Source organism: Phodopus roborovskii, unplaced genomic scaffold, assembly GCF_943737965.1.
Source record: "Phodopus roborovskii unplaced genomic scaffold, PHOROB, whole genome shotgun sequence".
NCBI classification, from domain to species: Eukaryota; Metazoa; Chordata; class Mammalia; order Rodentia; family Cricetidae; genus Phodopus; species Phodopus roborovskii.
Genome location: NW_026126546.1, coordinates 8,670,867 through 8,691,727, shown reverse-complemented (window position 1 = coordinate 8,691,727; position 20,861 = coordinate 8,670,867). Strand labels below are relative to the sequence as shown.

General features: G+C 41.5%; 1 protein-coding gene across 1 annotated transcript in view; it reads right to left on the bottom strand.

Moving 5' to 3' along the window:
• The window catches only part of Poln (DNA polymerase nu), a 97,726-nt gene that overhangs the window by 22,434 nt on the left and 54,431 nt on the right, over positions 1-20,861 (bottom strand). Inside the window, exon 12 of the mRNA XM_051200219.1 lies at positions 2,732-2,814. Coding sequence (XP_051056176.1) covers positions 2,732-2,814 — 83 coding nt within the window. The remainder of the gene's footprint in view (positions 1-2,731; positions 2,815-20,861) is intronic.

Below are 20,861 nucleotides of genomic sequence, written 5' to 3'. Positions count from 1 at the left end.
TAGGGCTGAGCAAGTGCCTAGTCACACAGAGACCCAGGAATGCTGTCTGGTCTACTTGAATAGGACTTCTCATGCAGTCCAGGTATTGTTGTCCTGGGCAGCTATCCAGGTTCTGAAGCTCCATAATAAGTACAGTCCCTAGGGTACTCAGATGAGGCTTGGCTTCACTTTGTGTTTCTCCTGGCAGAGCCAAGCGCTTGGGAGCAGGCATGAGCCCTTTTCCACTGTCGTGCTGGTACAGGGTGGGTCTGACATTCTGCATGCATCCAGAAAGCACCTGCAGATCATACAACAGCTGAATATGGAGCTCACTGAGGAATCATGGTGAGAATTCAGAACTAGGCCAACCCTTAGAAAGCAGAAATCCAGCAAGCCTAGGGATTAGGCATGACTTCCAGTAGAGGCTAGGGTCCTGGTGAGCTCAGAGATGGTATTTTAGCTAGGGTTTCTATTGCTGTGATAAAGACCATGTCCAAAAGCAAATTTGGAAAGAAAGGGCTTATTCCATCTTATACTTCCATGTAACAGTCATCACCGAGGGAGGTCAAGGCAGGAACTCAAGCAGGGCAGGAACCTGGGGTCAGAAACAGGAGCAGAGGCCATGGAAGAGGGCTGCTTGCTTGCTCCCAGTGATTTGCTCAGCCTGCTTTCTCATACAACCCAGGACTACCTGCTCATGGGTGACACCATCCACAATGGGCTAGCACCTCCCACATCAATTATTAATCAAGAAAATATCCCATAGATGTTCCTACAGTTTCATGGAGGCACTTTCTTAATTAGAATTCCATTTTCATGGATATGTCTAGGTATGTATCAGGTTTACAAAAATCAGCTAGCACAGATGGCTGCAAGCAGGCCCAGCAAGATGAGGAGATGCCTAGTAAGTTGGCAGATGTTGAATTATCTGGATACAAGAGAGGCAGTGGGCTTGTGAGTCACCTTGGGTCAAGATCCCAGATGACACATGGGTCACATGAATTTGAGGTCATAAGAGGCCAGACAGGGTTGTCATATATGCTGTAGGTGGCTGGGTACGCACACCCACATCTCTTCTAGGTGCTTTCTCTGCTTGTCTTATAGCCCTGTAGCTTTTCCTTCTGGCTTATCATAGTCCTCATACTGATCACATAACTGATCTCTGAAGGTTGCACTGGAGTTACATTTTTCTCTGGCTCAGCATTAGTATCAGCAGCTCTGGGTTACTCAGAGATGGCTTCTGTGGAAACACTCCTGCATGCCATCACAAGCTGCCTGTCCAAGGCCTCTACAACTGGGTTTCCCAAGGCCCCAGCAACAGTGGTGCCTGGTGATTCACTTATGCCCCCAGCCTGCTCATCAGCAAGGTTCTGGCTCAAGTAAGCGGGGTGGGATAGAGACAGCATGAACTGAACAGCAGACACACAGTAATTCCAGCTGTCAGGTGGAGCAGGAACAATAGAGCAACAGAGACAGAAGCTCAGGGTGGGAGTCCTGTCACACCAGGGCTAAAAGCAGCAAATTACTCCCTTCACCCATCATAGCTAATGACTCATGCTTATTTACAGTGAGGCACCCTTCCTCTCCAGAAAACATCAAGTGAGAGCTCAGAAAGAGCCCGTGCATGGGTGCTGTGAGGCCATCTTTCTTTGGGATACAACTGTTGTGGTGAGGGGTGACCCTACTACTGGAGAGGCAAGGGCCAGGCAACACTCGGGAAAATCACTTATGCACCCTGCATCCCTCCCTCCCTCCTGAGCCAGCTCCAACTTGGAGGGTGGAGGGGGGTGTCTCTGGAAGCTTAACTACATAGCTCACCCTTGAAATAGTACACAAACAGGAAGAAGATGGCAGAGATGAGAGCTAACTGTGCCAGTTGTAGCTCCTGAAACTCTATGAGAGTCTTTATGGTGAAAGGGATGGGCAAAAAGGTACAGGGCTTCTTGTGAAACAAGGTCAAGAGTTGATAGAATTGACTGGGATTTGAGCCTGAGTGTGTGTGTGTGTGTGTGTGTGTGTGTGTGTGTGTGTGTGTGTGTGTGTGTTGGTAACACCAGGCCTTCAGAGCTGGAGATTATGGCAGATCTGCAGGAGGATCCAAGGCATCAAGTTCTAATCTGTCTGGCAGAATGCTGCTTTCTTCCAGAGCTGAGACATCTGAGGGGTGGGGGGCAGGATAGTAAGGAGGAGACTGAGGAGGAAATGGGACAAGAGAACCACAGTTCACGACTGTCCCTTCCCCGTTGCTTTTGAGACACTTCACATGATGTGATGTTCTCGAAGGATTGTTACTTGTTCAGTGGGTGCTTTGTGCTTCTCTTCACTGGTTGGTAGGCAAAACCAGTGGGCACTGGTGGCTTCTTGGGCACATGCTCAGGATGGGCATTTTACCCTGAACAGATAAACAGGTATACAGCTAGTACTTTGCAGCCGGCAGCCGGCTTGGAAGTATAAAGTGGTCACAGTGCAGGCTGCTCATGTCAGAGCCCCCCTGGGCCAGCAGGAAACAGAAGCTGAGGAACGTGGAATACCAGCAGAGCCTCAGTAGGTACCACACAGATGAGGACTATAAGTCAGCAGCATGGAGAAGTCTGACTGGTGTCTGATGACACAAATACCACTGCAGTGTTTGTGTAAACAACACACAGGGACTTACAGAGTGATTTCTCTGAGGCATGGCACACTTAAATATAGGCACATAGCCATTGGCTGATGGGTGATACCAAGAACCCAGCCCTTCCCTATGGCTCACCTGCTCCGTAGACCACAGAGTATACCACTTTCTTGGTCTGTTCTCTGTCCATGTGTGTCACATGCTCCAAGGGAATGTCCTTCCTGCATGGAAAAATGGAATGTTATCCATCATTGTTGGCACTGTCTACAGAAGGACAGAGTCCAAATTACATGCATCCTTTCACCTTCCCTGGAGTCCTTCCCCATTTCAAGTTAGGCCTGTCCAGTAGGTAGCAGAGACTTGTAATGTATGTAGCATCCACCCAAAGCTCCCAAGCAGACACCAATTTGAGGCTGAGGCCCTCAAATTTTGGGGTGATCATAAATCAAAAACCAAACACTGCTTTTATAAAAGGATGCCCATCTAGCTTTAGGGGAGTCTGTGTGTGACAGATCCTGGGCCACAACTGTGGTCACTACAGGGGTGAGCTGGTTTTGGCCTTTTGAAGTCCCTCAGAGAACTGGATAACCAGCTGCTGCTTTGATCTTCTACAAAGAGCAGGGTGAGGTCTACATCTGACTGCCTGTGAACCAGTGTCTCAGAGATTAAAGCTGAAATAGCTGAGTAGAACAGAGTCCCAAGAGTTGCTCCTCCTGTCGGGCATTTCCCAGTGACAAATGTCTGTGCCTAGGAAGAGCTTCCCTTGACTGCTGCTCTTGAAAACATCCTTAGCATCCACACAAGCCTCAGTTCACACAGCACAGATTCAAGCACCAAAAAGATGAAAGCTCTCTCAGTTTTTGTGATTGGGGTTCTGTGTTGGGCTGCCGTGATCACGGTATTCCCAACTGTCTTAGACTTCACTTCTGGTTTACCTTGCGCATCAGGCGAGGTTCAGTTTTTCTTAGGTCTTTTCCTAGCATGTCACCTGCCCTGGGATGCCGGAGGCTTTCTAGGTTCCCTACCTACAGAGGTGTTTTGGAATGGCCTGATTTCGCAAGTTATCTCTCCCAGACAGCCCAGTCTTGTGATTTCTTGTGTACCTCAACTGTTATTTTTGCCCCTGGTGGCTGCAGACTGTTTGCATTATAAAGTGGTTGAGTGATGCTCACTGGTTTTCTGCAGTGGGTTCTGTATCACCCTGTAAGCACTCTGGCCAGTCAGCCCTTCAGAGAGCTCCAATAAATGAGAATGGAAACTACTACACTTCTTTGCAAACGAGGTGCACATTGCTCCCTTCAGAACCAGGGACCAGGTTCTAGGCAGGAGCAAAATATGTAGTTGCAATGGGGGGCTGAGTGGGCAAAGAAGGGACAGAATAGATGGCAAAGCTCTCCTGTACTCGCAAGAGGCCTTTTCCAGCATTAGTTTGGCTGCAGTAAACCGCTGCCTATTCTCCAGGGCTCTGGCAAAGTTGGCTTTAGCAGATGTTGCTTGGTTTTTCAGGGTTTCTGTGGGGATGGCGCCATGGTGGTCTCCTCCAGCACTTCCACTGGCGTGTTAGATGCCATTAATTTTGGTCACTTGATTTCTATCTAAGTAACAGTGCATCTCTAGCTTCCCCCTTTCCTGTTGTGTTTCACATACTTGTTTATCTCATGCTTAAACTTGATTTTATAAAGAACTGTGGGGCCAATGAGATAAGCTCCCATATGGATTGGTATGGTTAATACTGTAAAAATGGACATCTTATCAAAAGCAAGCCACAGATTCAATGCAACCCATATAGAAATTCCAATTTCACAGACATCGGAAGAGATACTCTTAAATTTCATGTGGAAGCTGCTTATAGTCCCCGCACTTGGGAGGCAGAGGTAGGCAGATCTCTGTGAGTTCGAGGCCAGCCTGGTCTACTGAGCAAGTTCTATCTAGGACAGCCTCCAAAGAGAAACCCTGTTTCAGAAAACAAACAAACAAACTAAAGAGAGAGCTAGTTCTGGGACAGGCTCCAAAGCAACACAGAGAAACCCTGTCTTGAACGAGAAAAAAAAAAAAACCAAAAAATATTTCATGTGGGAAATATGGAAATACAAAAGATTCAGGATATCTAAAAGAATCCTGAATTAAAAACCAAAACAAAACTGCCGGAAGTATCACCCCCTTGATTTCAAGTTATACTACAGAGCTATAGAAAAACAACAACAGCAAAAACAGCATGGTACTGGCATTAAAACAGATATGCTGAACAGTAGAATAAAACTGAAGGCCCACATATAAGCCCACATTCCTACAGCCACCCTGTATTTCATGAAGAGGCCCATGACACAAACTGTAGAAAACATATCTACTTCAACAAATGGTGCTAGTCAAACTGGATAGCTACATGTAGAAGAATGAAACTTGATCCTTATCTCTCACCTTGCACAGGACTCAACTCCAAATGAATCAAGGATCTTAACATAAAGCTGATAATTTGAATCTGGTAGAGATTAAACAAGCTGGGCGGTGGTGGTGTACACCTTTAATCCCAGCACTTGGGAGGCACAGGCAGGCGGATCTCTGTGAGTTCGAGGCCAGCCTGGTCTACAAGAGCTAGTTCCAGCACAGCCTCCAAAACTACAGAGAAACCCAGCCTCGAAAAACAAACCAACAAACAAAAAACAAAACAAAACAAAAAACCCACAAAAGAACATAACAACAACAACAAAAAACCAGGGATTTTACCAAATTTTTAAAATATCCTATGCTGAGCAAGTTGTATCAGAGTCTAGAAAGTGAAGAAAACCTTCCAAGTATCTTTTATTAATCAAGTACAACAGTTACATCTAAATATGTAAAGAGACTACAATAAAGGAAATTTAGATTTATACCGATTGTGAATAGCATTTGATGTAATAATCCTACAAAAATACCAATAAATAGATTCTAGCCAGTAAGTATATTTAAAGGCTTATATTCCATGATCATTTAGGGTTTATATTAGAAAAGTAAAGTTGGTTCAATGTTAGGAAGCCAATTTACCACATTAACAGGTTTAGGTAGGAAATTGAGTGATTACTTTCATAGCTGTTGGAAAATATCCATGACAAAATCAAGACCCAGTTCTAATAAAAGTCTACCTTATTCTTATACTATGTTACTTTATTTATATAGGGTGTCATATGGCCCAGGCTGCCCTCAAATTTGCCATATAGCTGAGGTAACCTTGAACTTTTTATCCTCTTGCTCCACCTCCAGATTACTGTGATAATAGGTGTGTGCCACCATATCCACCTTGGGAGATGTCAGAGATCAAAGCCAGGGTTTTGTGTATTCTAGGCAAGCACTTTACTAAGTGAGCTGCATCCCCAGTTCCCCTAATAAAAACTCTCAAAAAAACAAGAACAGCTGGATAGTTCCTTTAAAAGAGAAAATAATATACCTCAATGAGGCAAAAAAGTATCTCCATGGGAAAACACAGGGCAAGAATGATGACTTTCCATGATTATTTAACACTATTCTGGTAGTACTCATTAAAGCAATTAAGCAATAAGAAAACAGATGTGTAAGATTAGAAAATAAAAAAGTCCTTTTGTGCTTTTAGATAACATGATGGTATTCCTGAAAACCTTTTGAGAATTAACAATAACTCATCAAGAAATAAAGTGAACACACCAAACCCAAAGCACAGGCCACAACAGCATGAAGATGTAACAATATTTGCACTGCTAACAGAAAAAGTTTCAACGCTTAGGAGTAAGAACTATGTAAAATCTACATGAAAGTAACTTAAAGCCTGGCATCGATGGCACACGCCTTTAGTCCCAGCACTTGGGAGGCAGAGGCAGGTGGATGTCTGAGTTCGAGGCCAGCCTGGTGGTCTACAGAGCAAGTTGCTGGACAGGCTCCAAAACAATACAGAGACCACCTGTTTCAAAAAACAAAACAAAACAAAAACAAAACAAAAGAAAGAAAGAAAGAAACTTAAAAATAGGAGATGGAGAGATAGCTATGTGATTAAGAGCACTGACCTGGGTTCAATTCCCAGCACCCACATGGCAGCTCACAACTGTCTGTAACTCCAAAATCTGATACCCTCACACAGACATACATAGTCAAGACACAAATGCACATACAATAAAAATAAATTTATAAAAGAAAGTAACTTAAAAATCTTCTGAAAGACAAGAAACAATATGATGAAATAGAAAGCTATCCACTACTTGTTTGCTTTCATTCCATTTTTTTCTTTGAGAGCAGGCACTAGGTAGCTCACTAGCTGGGCCAGCTTTTAACTCATTATGTAGCTGAGGGTGACCTTGGACTTCTGATCTTCCTGATTCCCCCGATCTCCCAAGTTATCAACCATCATGCCCAGTTTATGTTGCCCTGGGATCAAACTCGGGGCTTTGTGGACATCCAGCAAATACTCTACCAGATAGGCTACACCACCTGCCTGAAGAATAATCAATTTCATTACTTCCTTGCACCCACAAAACACCAAATCTTTGCATGGTATGAGATACATTTGCAAAGTCAGATGAATCATATCGTGTAAAAAAAATTTGTAACACATTTCACAGAAGAAGAGCTTATATCCCTAACATACAAAGAACTTAAATATTGAGGAAAGAAGGGCAAAAAAAAAAAAAAATCTTATGCAAGAACAAGACAAAGAAGATTACCAAAAGAAATAGTAAAACAAAGCGGCATTTATCAAGCATATAAACCCCAAGTTTATAACCCAAAACATAAAAAAAAATTTATAGAATTCTAGGAAGAAAATGCCGGTCAACAATTATGTTTGGACATTAAACCTTTTCCCTGTGTGCATGGGTATTTTGGCTGCATGTGTCTATGCACCACATGACTGTAGTAGCTGCAAAAGTCAGCAGAGGGCATTTAATCCTCCTCTGAAACTGGCATTACAACAGTTGAGAACCCTGTGTGGGTGCTTGGAACTGAATCTGGATTCTCTGCAAAGAGCAGCAAGTGCTCTTAACCACTACCCATCACTTCAGCTCTGTGACAAAACATTTTAACATATTCTTCTTAGACATTTATATAAGTTAAGTGAACAAGCAAACAAAAATCAGAGAAAAAGAACTAAACAGAGATTGAGGTCAAGCTGTTAGTAACCAGAAACCCATAAATTAAAATTACCCTCTCAGCCATAAATAAAGCTTTCTTAAGTATCAACAGACAGGGCTAGGACTTAGCTGGGACAGGGCCAGGGCAGTGAGTTTGAAGCCAACCTGGAAAATTTAGTGTGACCCTGGCAAAAACCAATTCTTTTTAAAGGGCTAGGGATACTGCTCAATGATAGAGCACTTGCTTTGTATATGTAAGGCCGTGGGTTCAATCTCCAGAACTACTCCCATTCCTCAAAAGAGGTGAATGTAAATAAAGGCCAGTAAAAAACTTTTCAGGATCCATAAAAATGGCTTTGCTTCATCTTGACTTATAGTTAGAGAGTTCAAAACTATCCTTACTCTTCTAAGGTTAAAGTCAGAAGACCTAAAGGTCTAAGGCTACTGTAGCATTTTTGGTCTTGGTTGTGAATGACTTATCTAAATAACAAAAGATTTAGTCTAAGGTGTGGTTACCAAATATTTGGAGAATTAAGGAAGAAAGTCTGTTTCTTCATTGTATCATAATAAAGAACTCTTTTTGCCATCTCCTTTTGGTTGGGGTTTACAAGAATGTTATAGAATAAACTTGGTGGCTTTCAGTATTCACTGGATTGCTCTCCTGACTCTATATTCTGTATATCTGTCTTTTCTTTAGTATCTTTACCTGCCATTTCTTAATCCACACTCCCTCCTCAGGTATGAATCAGGCAAGTCAGCTGGATCTAACTTAAAGCCCTACAAAAATGGGTTACTGCAGACTGTGCCGAAACGTGGGGCTATTAAAGATGGGATACTACAAAAAAGTGAGGGAAATACTGGCATCACGTCTGCCAAAGGGTTAAGAAATCATAGAAGATATCACAAAAATAAGAATGGCAAGAATGAGCAAATTATACAGACAATTAGCAGAAGAGTAATAAATGATCAATGATAAGTAAAAATTTAGCTTGAAACAATTAAGCAAATGTAAATATACTCATTAAGAACTGTCTTACCTATCAAGTTGACAAAAACTAAAGAAAACTTGAAATAGTAACAGATGGGGCTTCATATATATATATATATATATATATATATATATATATATATTTCTAATATAAAATCAAATTAGTATCTTTCTGAAAGAAATCCTTACAGTATATATGGACTCCTTACCTCAAAATTTTTCTTCTGTGAATTTTAGTTTCTAGACAGAGACTCAGTTTGGTCTGTTGGTTTGCTTGTTTGTTTTTGAGAGGGTCTTTCTACATTTCAGCCGGTGTCTCACTTTGTACTCTAGCACTGAAAGCTCTCAGGCAAGATGATGAGTGCTGATAATAGCCTAGTAGCTCCCACCCCTAAGCACATCAATAAAAAAAAGCCTTTCTTCAGAGAACTGCCTGCCATGTCAGTAGAGCTGTGAAGCCCCCTAAAGTCTTGCCAATATTCCCTGCACATCATGTCTTCTGTTTCTATAACAAAGACCTCAAAATCTCTAGTAAACACTTAAGTCTTATGTAGCCATAGATGTTTACATATAAAAATACTTATAGATAGCCGGGTGGTGGTGGCACATGCCTTTAGTCCCAGCACTTGGGAAGCAGAGGCAGGCAGACCTCTGTGAGTTCAAGGCCAGCCTGGTCTACAGAGCTAATTCTAGGACAGCTTCCAAAGCTACAGAGAAAGCCTGTCTTGAAAAACCCCAAAACAAAACAAAACAAAACAAAACAAAAATACCTTATAGATATGTATATACAGGGAATACACACACACACACACACACACACACACACACACACACACACCCCTACCTAAAGAGGTACAGTTAAAGGGACACAGGAGCCAGCCGAATAAATCAAACAACAAAAGTAAGTATTCCCAGATTATAACCCAAAGTAGTACATTCATGAATCCAGGATGACAAATAATTGACTGAATAAATAAACAAAGCCAGACAAAACTCCCTATGTAAAATAAGTACAAATTATGTACACAATTTGAGCTTAAGACAGGGCATCACTGTCTACCCCTCAGTTGTAGACTATGGTTCATTTCATTCCTCTCTTCCACAGGGTATAGACCCCGCTGCTGCCCAGTGACATCAACAGTGAGGAGTGTAGGTGAGGGTGAGACCGTGGTCTTCCTCCACATTTCATGACCCATGTGTAAGCACAGAAGGGCATCAGACAAGTGCCAAAGCTAGGACATTCTGCAAATACCTGGCCAGGACTCAATGAAACTGCCAAAGCCATCAGAACGAGTAATAGCACTGTGGATGTTCACACATAAGCCTGGATGGGCACGTTTTCATTTCTCTCAGGTCACTTGGCACTTTCTTTAGTCTTCTAAGGAACTGCCAGAATGTTTCTACAGTGACTGCCCCATTTATCCACTGACAGTGGATGAATGTATTTATTCTATCTTGTAGGAAAGCAAAAATGAAGACCCACCTTTGATTTCTCTAAATGCCCCCCCCATCAATCCAGTCCTAGAGCCCAAACAAATAATAATGTTCCCAGAGGGATCCACACAGGAAACAGTCTCTGTCTCTCTTGTGCAGCCGAGAACTTCACATGGTCACTCCTGCCCATCAAATCACATGAGCAGAGACAGTTGCATCTGTGGCCATGGGAGGAAGTAACTGATGTACAGATTATAGTCTTCACTGTTGTTTCAAGTGCTGACATCCACGTCAGAGGTGAGAGCCAGAAATCCAACTGGCTTCCTCCAGAAGTGTGCACAGCCTACATACATACATACACAACGGTTTTGCCCAGCCTTATGACAACCACCGGCACTCACCACTTGAGCATCTCCCAGCCTCTCTCCTCCAGGTCCTTCTCAAAGCTCCCATCTTGTCACCAGAGCTATCTGGCTTCTCTTTCAGGGTGGGGCAGGAATGGTGACTGGACTCAACTCCCTCACCACTGTCCCCTGCTCATACTGCATAAACCCCTCCCCACACTCACATATCCAGTCCATCCCTAGCTCTTGTTGGTCCCACCTTCTAATGTCACTGGAGTCTGGACTTCCCACCATTTCTACTGATACCTCCCTAACTCTCACCGGATGGCGACAAGAGCCTCTCAGCCTTTCCCATGTCATCACACTTCTTTGCCAGCAATCCAGTGAAACACAGAGCCCCTTCCTGAAAGCCACTTGATGGCACATCTATCTTTTTCCCTTCTGATAGATCATTAAAATAAAGGAAAGAAGCTGGGTGGTGGTAGTGGCTCATGCCTTGAATCCCAGGACTTGGGAGACAGGGGAAGGAGGATCTTTGAGTTTGAGGCCAGCCATGTCTACACAATGAGTTCCAGGACAGCCAGGACTGTTACACAGAGAAATCCTGTCTCAAAAACAAAACAAGACAAAAATAAACAAACCAAAGAAAAAAAGTATAAATACATGTGCACAAGAGAGAAGAATGGGGGATGTGCTCCCAAAGTCCTTTCGTGCACCAGGGATACATCCTGGTTCCACTGTCAGAGGTCTTTTAGACTGCCCAGGCCTTCTGGGAAGAAGGGGGGGATGGGAGGGACGGAGGGAGGGAGAGAGGAGGAACTGAGATCAATAGGTAAAACAAGAAAAATAATAATAAAAAAGAGAGAGAGAGAAGGATGTTCAGCAAACATGAAAGTTCCACACACCGGTGAAAAGGGATAGCTGTGTGTGCATAGCATGTGTGGGTTCATGTGTACCTGTGCACAAGTGAATGTGCATGCCTTCAGGGGCACAATCCAAGGCAGTAGGTGGGGCTGGAACTGGGGAAGGCATGAATTCAACCCATGTGTATAGAGTGGCCAAGTTTTCTAACTATCTGTCACTCTACCTTCCTCGCCTAAAACATGGATCTAGCTAGACTTCTCTCTGTCCCCAACAGTGATGATGGTGGTGATGGCAATCATGAAATGAGTCATTGAGTTCGGATGGTTTTGACAAGCTTCCCAAGTGAGCTTCATAATGCGGGACCATGACAATCCCTCCACATTCCTCTGTCTACATAAAATGTCTCAAAGGAAACCTTTGTGTGCTGCTCATTCATGTGAGCAAACACAGCAGAATGCTCTTTGGTGTCTCCCTATTTCTTCTAGCAAGAGTGATCCCTGGGACCCTGTCTTTTGCTTTAATACTAACAAAATTGCAGTCTGGTTGTAAGACTTCAGTCTTAATAGTTTTTTTAAAATGCATTTGGGAAAGAAATGAAAGATATACTCTTCCAGTCTGTAGCTGAGGAGAAGGGAATGTGGTCCACAGATCCAAGCAGAATGGAAAACTGACATGTGAAATCTTGCTTTGCTGTCCTAGACTGGTGAGCACCATACTTGCTGGGGCCTACTTGTTCCTATAGTTACATATTTCCTCTTGGAAAGACACCCAGATGTTAAATGTGTTGCTATGTCCTGTGAAAAATGTCTTGAAAGCTTCCTGTAACTTTGTTAAAGTTTCTTACCTATATCAAACTTGTGAGGTTTGGCTGTTCAAAAAGAAGACAGTTCTCATAATTTTTTCCTACACTTGGATTAAACAAAAACCTGTGGTTTGCTGAGTAGCACATGGGAGGTCGAGGCAGGATGATCACCAATTCAAGGCTGACTTGGGTGAGACCCTGCTTGAGAAACAAAGCAAAGCAAAGCACCAAATGCATTGGGGCTGTAGCTCATCGGAAAAGTGCTTGCCTAGTATGGAAAGATCCTGGGATAAATCCACTGCACAAAACAAAACAAAAACCTGCTATTTGTTGCTATTTAACAAATCTCTTCTATTTTCATTAAATTAATAAGCTTCTTTATTCCATACTAAATTTTAATATATGTGTGGATCTATATATATAAACTTTACTTTTTTTTATGATTCTGTATTTTAGCAACTGTGCCTTTATAGTTTAATATTTGTTAGGTCCATTTTATTCAACATTTTTCATGATTATAATACACTTTTTTTTTTTGCCATAATCTGCAGATTAGTTGTAGGCCACTAAAAAATCCCTATCCTTGGGTATGTTTAGTAGGGAATTTCTATGTCAATGTTCAAAGAGGTGATGGTTTAATAAAGTCCAAGTTTCCTCTGTTTTCTGTGTTTTTCTAATTTTCACAGGATCTTGCACTTTTTTATATTATATTACCATAGGTATTTTTATCTTCTTCCCTGCACTTTTTATCCCATTGCATTCCCTACAATGATGGCTGTTTATATTTAGGAAACTGGACTCTGCACTAATTTATACCTGTTTAGCTTCTGGACCCAAATGCTGTTAAAGGTTTTCCCTTTATCGATTCTCTCAGATTCCTAGGCAGAAATTATAGTCCTCAATTATGTCCTGCTTCCTGCTTTCCAGTGTTTATTTGTTACATCACTAGAGCAAGTGGGTCTGGCACAGTGACAGTGGCTTTTCTGGTCTTGAACTTCACAGAATATCTTAGTATTTTATGCTCAAGTGGATGCCTGATGGTTGGCTTGTGGCAGAAAAGTCACTGAGAGGCAAGGGAGCTGAGAATTCAAGGACAGCCAGGGCTACAACAGCAAAGTCCTGGAGTGCAGAAAGAGCCAGAGCTGGGGAGAGAGTCTCCTGGGAGCCGTGGACATGAGAAAGAGCCCAGAACATAACCTTGGGGGCCCTCACTGGGAGGCAGAAGGATCTGTCTCTAGCTGCTACTCCCAGTAAGTAGACTTGGGTGACTAGTTTGATAGAGAGGTGCTGTCTGATCAGTTTCAGTTTGGTTCTTCTAGGCTGCCTGCCCCACAAGCAAGGCAACTTCTGCAGCATGGACCTAGATGCAATTTAAGGGTGGGTAGAACAAGCCCACAAGAGTATATACAAGCCACTCTTTCATGGGCTTCTTGAGAATGGGGCTGACAAGTTCCCGGTTAATTGCTTTTCTCATTCCTCTGAGCTCATGGTTTGAGGGGACAGTACAGTGGCAGAAGTGTGAGGAAACTGATTACATTGTCAGGAAGCAGAGAAAGACATACGATGGTGCTCCACTGGCTTTCTTCTTTTTATTAAGTTGGGGACTGCAATCTGTATTATGCTCCCATCCACATTTAGAGTACATCTTACCTCTTCAATTAATTTGTTTAAATGACCTCACAGAAATACCCAGAGGTAAGTTTCCAAGGTGATTCCAAATACAGTCAAGTTAATCATGGTCATTAACTACAAGTCCACTCCTTGTCAACCTGACACCCCAAACATATCACTTTTAAACCATATAATACATACTTCACCTCAGTAGACTCATGACCATCTCATAATGCAAAGTTTACTCTGTCCAACTTCAAAAGTCTCTATAGTCTTAACAGTTTCAACATTATTCAGAAGCTCAAGGAAATTTCCTAACTTGAGGCCCTTGAATTATATAATAATAATGATGATGATGATGATGATGATGATGATGATGATATAACATATTTCCTTATCTGTTCTTGATTTAACTATCTGGATAGTGATAACTATCCAGAAATTTGTTCATTTCCTTTGAATTTTCGAATTTTGTGGAGTACAGGTTTTCAAAGTATGACCTGAAAATTCTCTGGATTTCCTCAGTGTCCATTGTTATGTTCCCCTTTTCATTTCTAACTTTGTTGATTTGCATGTTTTCTCTCTGATTTTTTATTAGTTTGGATGTTTGTCTATCTTGTTGATTTTCTCGAAGAATCAACTCTTTGTTACATTGATTCTTTGTATTGTTTTCCTAGCTTCTACTTTATTGATTTCAGCACTCAAATTGATTATTTCCTGGCCTCTACTCCTCCGGGGTGAGTTTGCTTATTTTTGTTTTAGGGCTTTCAGTTGTGCTGTTAATCCTCTAATGTGACTATTCTCTGTTTTCTTCACATGGACACATAGTGCAATGAACTTTCCTTGTAGTACTGCTTTCAAAGTGCCCCATAAGTTTGGGTATGTTGTGCTTTCATTCTCATTGAATTCCAATACACAATATCACACAGTGAACATTCCTACTCCCATAAGGCAAAATGGAGGCAAACAGATGATTAGACCAAAGAAAACCAAAATCTGCCAAGGCAAACACCAAGTCCCACTTCTCCATATTTTATATTTGGATACTTGGTATCCACCATCTGGATGCAATGGACAGTCCTACCCCTCAGGTTTTGCTACCTATAGCATTATAGCCTCTTGGGCCAGTTCCATTAATTTTTGCAGCTTTTCTCAGCAGATGTCCTGAGATGTTCAATATACTTGGGCCTTTACACTACAGCTGTAGCTTTACTTTCATAGGCTTATACAATGGCCTCTCAGAAACTCCTTTCAGGACCCCCTCACTTATGCATTTTGCATACCAGCAAAACCAGCACCAGGGGATGCTGCTGCCAAGTCCTATTACCAGCTCCAGATGTAGTCCCATCCCCTTCTACTATAGCTATAGTTGTTTCTTGGTAGTTGAACCAGAAAATACACTTTCTGGGACAGTTGTTTTCCAGTAGAGAACCTTAAACTACTCAGTTCACTCTTGCCCTTTTGATGGATTTGTATTTTCAGAAATTGCTACCTTCAATTGCGCCCAGAGCATCTTTCCTATTGTTCCAATGCAGAACCTTGGATTTCTCTTTATCAGCACTGTATCAGTTACAGCTACTTCTTTGCATTTGCCTTGCTGCAACTTGAAACTCACTTCTTTGCTTCCCAAACTTTACATTTTCTATACCTTCCTGCTTTGACTTCTCATTCTATACCCCAGGAAGTGTAGAGAACAAGAGCCATGCCATAACTCAAATATTAACGCTGTCTTCAGATATCCTTCAAGTGACTTAGTCCATTATTTTTGAATTCAGACTCACTCAAAATTTCAGGACACAGACAAACTGCATCCAGATCCTCTGCCAGAGATGTAACACTAGTAGCTTCTACCCCAGTTTCCAACAGAGTTCTTTTCACTCCAGAAGCCTCATGAGCCAGGCCTCCACTGTTCATGTTCTTTTCAGCTTTCTGGTCTTCCATACTCCTGCTAGAATGGCCTAGTAAATTCTGCCTACAGCATATTAGGCTTTTCTAGTTTTCAGTTGTATATCCTTCCTCATTCATCCTGACAAATTCCAAAGGCCTACAAAGGTCAGGTTTGTTACGGTACCAGCTCTGTCTCTTTGTACCAATTTTCTGTATTATTTTGTTGTGACAGAAATACATGACAAAAGCAACTTAAGGGAGGAAGTGTTTATGTTGCCTATGGCTTGAGGGGATAGAGTCTATTATGGTGGGGAAGGCATAGAGGTGGGAGCATGAAACAAATGTCTGGTCACAGTGTGTTCACAGTCAGGATGTATGTTGCATCCTGGGGAGGAAAGGGTTTATTTGGTTACACTATTCATCATTTCATCATCACTATTCATTAAGTCAGGACAGGAACTCAAACAGGATAGGAGCCTGAAGCAAAAGCTGATGCAGAGACCATGCTTACTGGCTTAACATGACTTGCTTAGTCTGCTTTCTTACAGAACCCAGCACCACCAGCCCAGGGATAACACCACCCACAATGGGTTTGACTCTCCCCTATCGATTACTAATTAAGAAAATGCTCTACAGGTTTATGTAGAGCCCAGTCTTATGGAGGCATTTTCTGGACTGAAATTCCCTCCTCTCAGATGACCTTAGCTTGTGTTGAGTTGACATAAAATCATCCAGCAAACTGATGCTCAGCTTGCCTTCTCTTTTCATTTACTCTGTGAGTCCAGCCCATGGGATGGTATGGCACAAATTTAGGGAAGTTTATCACCTCAGTTAAACTACAGAAATGCTCTCACAGGTATGTCTCCTCAGTGATTCTAAAATCCAGTCAATTGACAATGAAGAGTAACCATATGTTTCCATTTGAATTCTGCATCTCTGACTCCTGACCACTTTCTCTTGAGCTCAGCATTGTTGTGTCTCTGTACCTCTGGATTCCTGTAGGGCACTGTTTCTACAGCACTGGCCTCAGAAGCTCAGCCAACAACATACGCTCAGAATGCAGGGAGTGGGAAGCACAAGTCAAATGTCTTGCCATTCTTGTGTAGCTATGGCTGCGACCTTGCTGCTTGGAGCCTCTTCTCTTGCCTTGCTCTTCTTGGGCATGTGGCTCCTATTGAATCTGTCTCCACACACCTCACTGTACCAGTGGTCTAAATGGTCTCCTCTTTAAGGTACCATGAAAGGATCGGTCTTCTTTTTCTGGCGAGGTTCTTTCAGGGTTCTAAATACAGAGTTACAGAGGTGGCTCAGTGGTTAAGAGCATTTAATGCTTTTGGAGAGGACTCAAGTTCAGTTCCTAACACCTACATCAGATGTCTCACAACCTCCTGTAACACCAACTCCAGTGGGATATAAAGCTTCTGGCCTCCACAGGCACCTTCATTCCCTTGTATGCAATCACACACACACACACACACACACACACACACACACACACTCATATACACACCCATGCTCGCATATATAATTTAAAATAATAAAACCGTATGTATGTATGTATGTATGTATGTATGCATGCATGTATTTTGAGACAGGTTTCTCTTTGTAGCCTTGGCTGTGCTGGAACTCGATCTACAGACCAGCCTGGCCTCAAATTTACAGAGATCCACTTGCTGAAAAAAAAAAAACCCAAAACAACAAAAAACAAAAAATGGTCCAGAGGATTCTTTGCTTAATGAGTGCAGCAGAACTTTCTTCTGAAAGGGCACTGGAAACAATAATGTTTAACAATGCATATAGCTGGACACCAGTAGCATAACAGTACATTAAAAGAATGGTATTCAAAAGGATATAGTACAGCATATTTATTGATGTTTATTTTAAGAGAAATTTCCCTCCTGGGAAAAGCAACAAGACTTTTACAGTGAATGTATGAATTATGCTATTTCTGTCTTTAGTCTTGTCAGTTTTTGCATCAGGTATTTTATTTTTGGGAAAGAATCTTGGTATGTAGCCTAGGTTAATCTTGAACTTGGAATCTTCCTGCTTCAGTTTCTAGAGTGCTGGGATTACAGAAGTATGCTACCACTCCTAGCTTTCATCAAGTATTTTGTAGTTGAAGGCTTTTTCTTTTGTTGTTAGGTATATTCAAATTTAGGGTTATTGCATCTTCCTGATGAATCCATCTTTTACTGTTCTGCAGTGTCTTGTTTTGTCACTGGCAACAGTTTTTGTTTTGTTTACTTTGATATGAATGTAGCACATTAGCTACATTCTTCTCCTTCTCCTCCTCCCTCCCCCTCCCTCCCTCCCTCCCTCCCTCCCTCCCTCCCTCCCCCTCTCTCTCTCTCTCTCTCTCTTGGTTTCTCTGTGTAGCTTTGAAGCCTGTCCTGGAACTAGCTTTGTAGACCAGGCTGGACTCGAACTCACAGAGATCCTCCTGCCTCTGCCTCCTGAGTGCTAGAATTAAAGGCATGTGCCACCACTGCCCAGTTATATTAGCTTTCTTATGTTTAGCATTTTATTTTCAAATTATGCCTTGTCTTGTAAAGTACTACAACTGGGTATTGTCTTTTTATTTAGCCTGACAATTTCTGCTTGTTTCACATTTTAAAATTACTTAATAAAAATAAAAGGTATTCATTATTTTCTGTCCACCCCTCCAGCCCTGCCTGCCCAGTCTCTAGTCCAGGCTGGCCTGCCATGGATGACCTTGAATTTCTGATTTTCCCAAAGTGATGGAATTACAGGCTCTAGTTCTCCTTTTTAAAAATTGAGTATAGGTACACAAATTTGCTATTGCTGCTGCTGTTGGGATTTGTTGACTTATTTATTTATTTATTTACTTATTTATTTGGAGAGAGAGAATCCTAATATACTGTCAAATCCACTACATAGCTGAAGATGACTGAACTGCTCATCTTCTTGCCTTTACTTCCTGAGTGCTGAGATTATAAGAGTAAGCCACCATGTCTAGTTTACTGAGGATTGAACCAAGGGTTTTATGAATGCTAGACAAGAACTCTACCAACTAAGCTAAACATCCAATGTGTGATTGTGGATATTTTGTTCTATTAAGGTCTTACATTAAGTGTGAGAAGTAGCGACAAGGAAGGGTCAGACGAAGGAAGAAAAGTATCATTCCATGAACACAGCAATTCTTTAGCTCTGGTAGAAATGAGCATTGACAGAGCTGACATGGTGGGTGGGGCAATATAGATTTCACAAGGTCAGTGGAGCACAAAGTCTCCTGACTGCTTCCTGGAAAGTGGGGAGTAGTGTTCAGTTCTCTGCGGCCTGAGTGCCTCTTCTACCCAGCAGAAAAGGGACACTGGGCTAATAATACAGCAATCACAAGGTGTTAGAAGATTTCGTGAAAAAAGAAAAATACATGTTTTTATTTACTGGTGATATTGAATACTCCTCTATCCCCACATTTGGGTAGTAGGAGGCATAATAATATATTTATGATTACACAATACATATGTATTTGTGCCTTTTAATTGGAGTTTTTGGCTTATTTATATTTGATGTTTATTGATACTATTAAGCTTAATCTTTCCATTTTAGTATTTGGTTTTTATTTATCTGCATTTTGTTCTGTTTCTCTCTTGAATTATTTTAGATGTGCCACAAGGTTTTTAATACCTCTTTTTACTTCTTCCATTAATATTTTAGCATTGCCTTACCTTATAAATTACATATGCATCTTTTAAGACCTTTGCATCTACCTCTCAGTACCACTACAAAACTTCACCGCTATCATAAGGCTTTATCGTAACCCACTTGTGTTCCCTCTCACCCATCTGGCTTTTGGTGTCTTCATCTTTTACTTCTACCTGTGCTCTAAAAAAAAGACATTGCAGAATTCAGGTAGAATAAATAAGCCACACTTAGAGCAACATAAAACTTGTAAGACAAGTTCTGTGAAGAAAAAATGAGCATGTTTCATCTTTGTTCATTCTAGTATTCTCTTCTTTCCAGAAGACATGGGGCTTTCTGTGATCTTGTTTCTCTTCAGCCTGAAGAATTTTTAGCCATCCTAGTAGTGCAGAAGTACTCAGACAAACATTCAAATTTTTGAATGTCTGTTTTGCTTTAATCTTTGTAATTTTCTAGATAGAGAGTCCCAGATTGTTTCAGCACTCTTTGACTGCTAACCTACTATCTTCTGCCCGTTTTTGCTATAGTTGTACCGTTGTTCCTTTGCCAATGTGTCTTCTCTTCTGTTGCTGGTTTTTAAGATTTTCTTTTCATGTTTAGTTCTTACAAGTTTTACTTCAATTATGTGGCCATTGTGTGATTTTCTTTGCATTAAGTATTTAGGATGTTTTAAAGCTTTTTGGATATGTAATTATTATCATTCAACATTTGAATGTTTTCAGCCATATTTATTTATTTTTATTTTTGGAGCCTGCCCTGGAACTAGCTCTTGTAGACCAGGCTGGACTCAAACTCACAGTTATCTGCCTGCCTGTGTCTCTTGAGTGCTGGGACTAAAGGCGAGCACCACCAAAGCCTGGCTAAGCCATATTCATTATTCTTTGCCTTTATTATCTCCTTTCTTGTGAAAGCTGACCTATTTTATTTTATCCCATGAATGGGTTTTAAGTGGTCCATTTTTTTTCTCTTTGTGTTTCAGTCTTGTCTGTGTATCCTGGCATAGATTCATGGATTCTTTCCTAAGCTGCATTTTCCTCCTCCTCTTTTCCCTTCTTCTCCTACCTCTTCTTTCTCTTCCTTTTTAAGATGGGGGTCTTAACTATGTAGTCTTGGCTAGACTGGAATTCACTCTGCAGACCAGGCTGACTTTGAACTCACAGAGATCCACCCACCTCTGCTTCCTGAATGCTAGGATTAAAGTCAAGTACTACCACGCCTGACATATTTTTTAGTATATTTTCAGAGCTGAGGACTGAATCCAGGGACTTGAGCTAAATCCTCAACCCCTTTTAATGTAATATTTTTTAATTAATTGTTTGAGAATTTCATAGAGGGTATTTTGATCATATTAATTTCCCATACCTCCCAGGTCCATCCTCCCACTTTTGTGCCCTCTTTTAAAAAAACAAAACAAAATATCAAGTCCAATTGTGTTGCATATACTCATGCGTTCAGTGGCCACACTTTTAAACAAAATTTGACTTTCCATCTGCTCCCCCACCATGCCATCATCTGTGTTGGCATCTTTAGCAAAATTTTTAAGAATGTTCTTCAATAGCTTCATATCTGTTCCTTTGGCTGATTTCTGTTGAGTGTTTATTCTCTT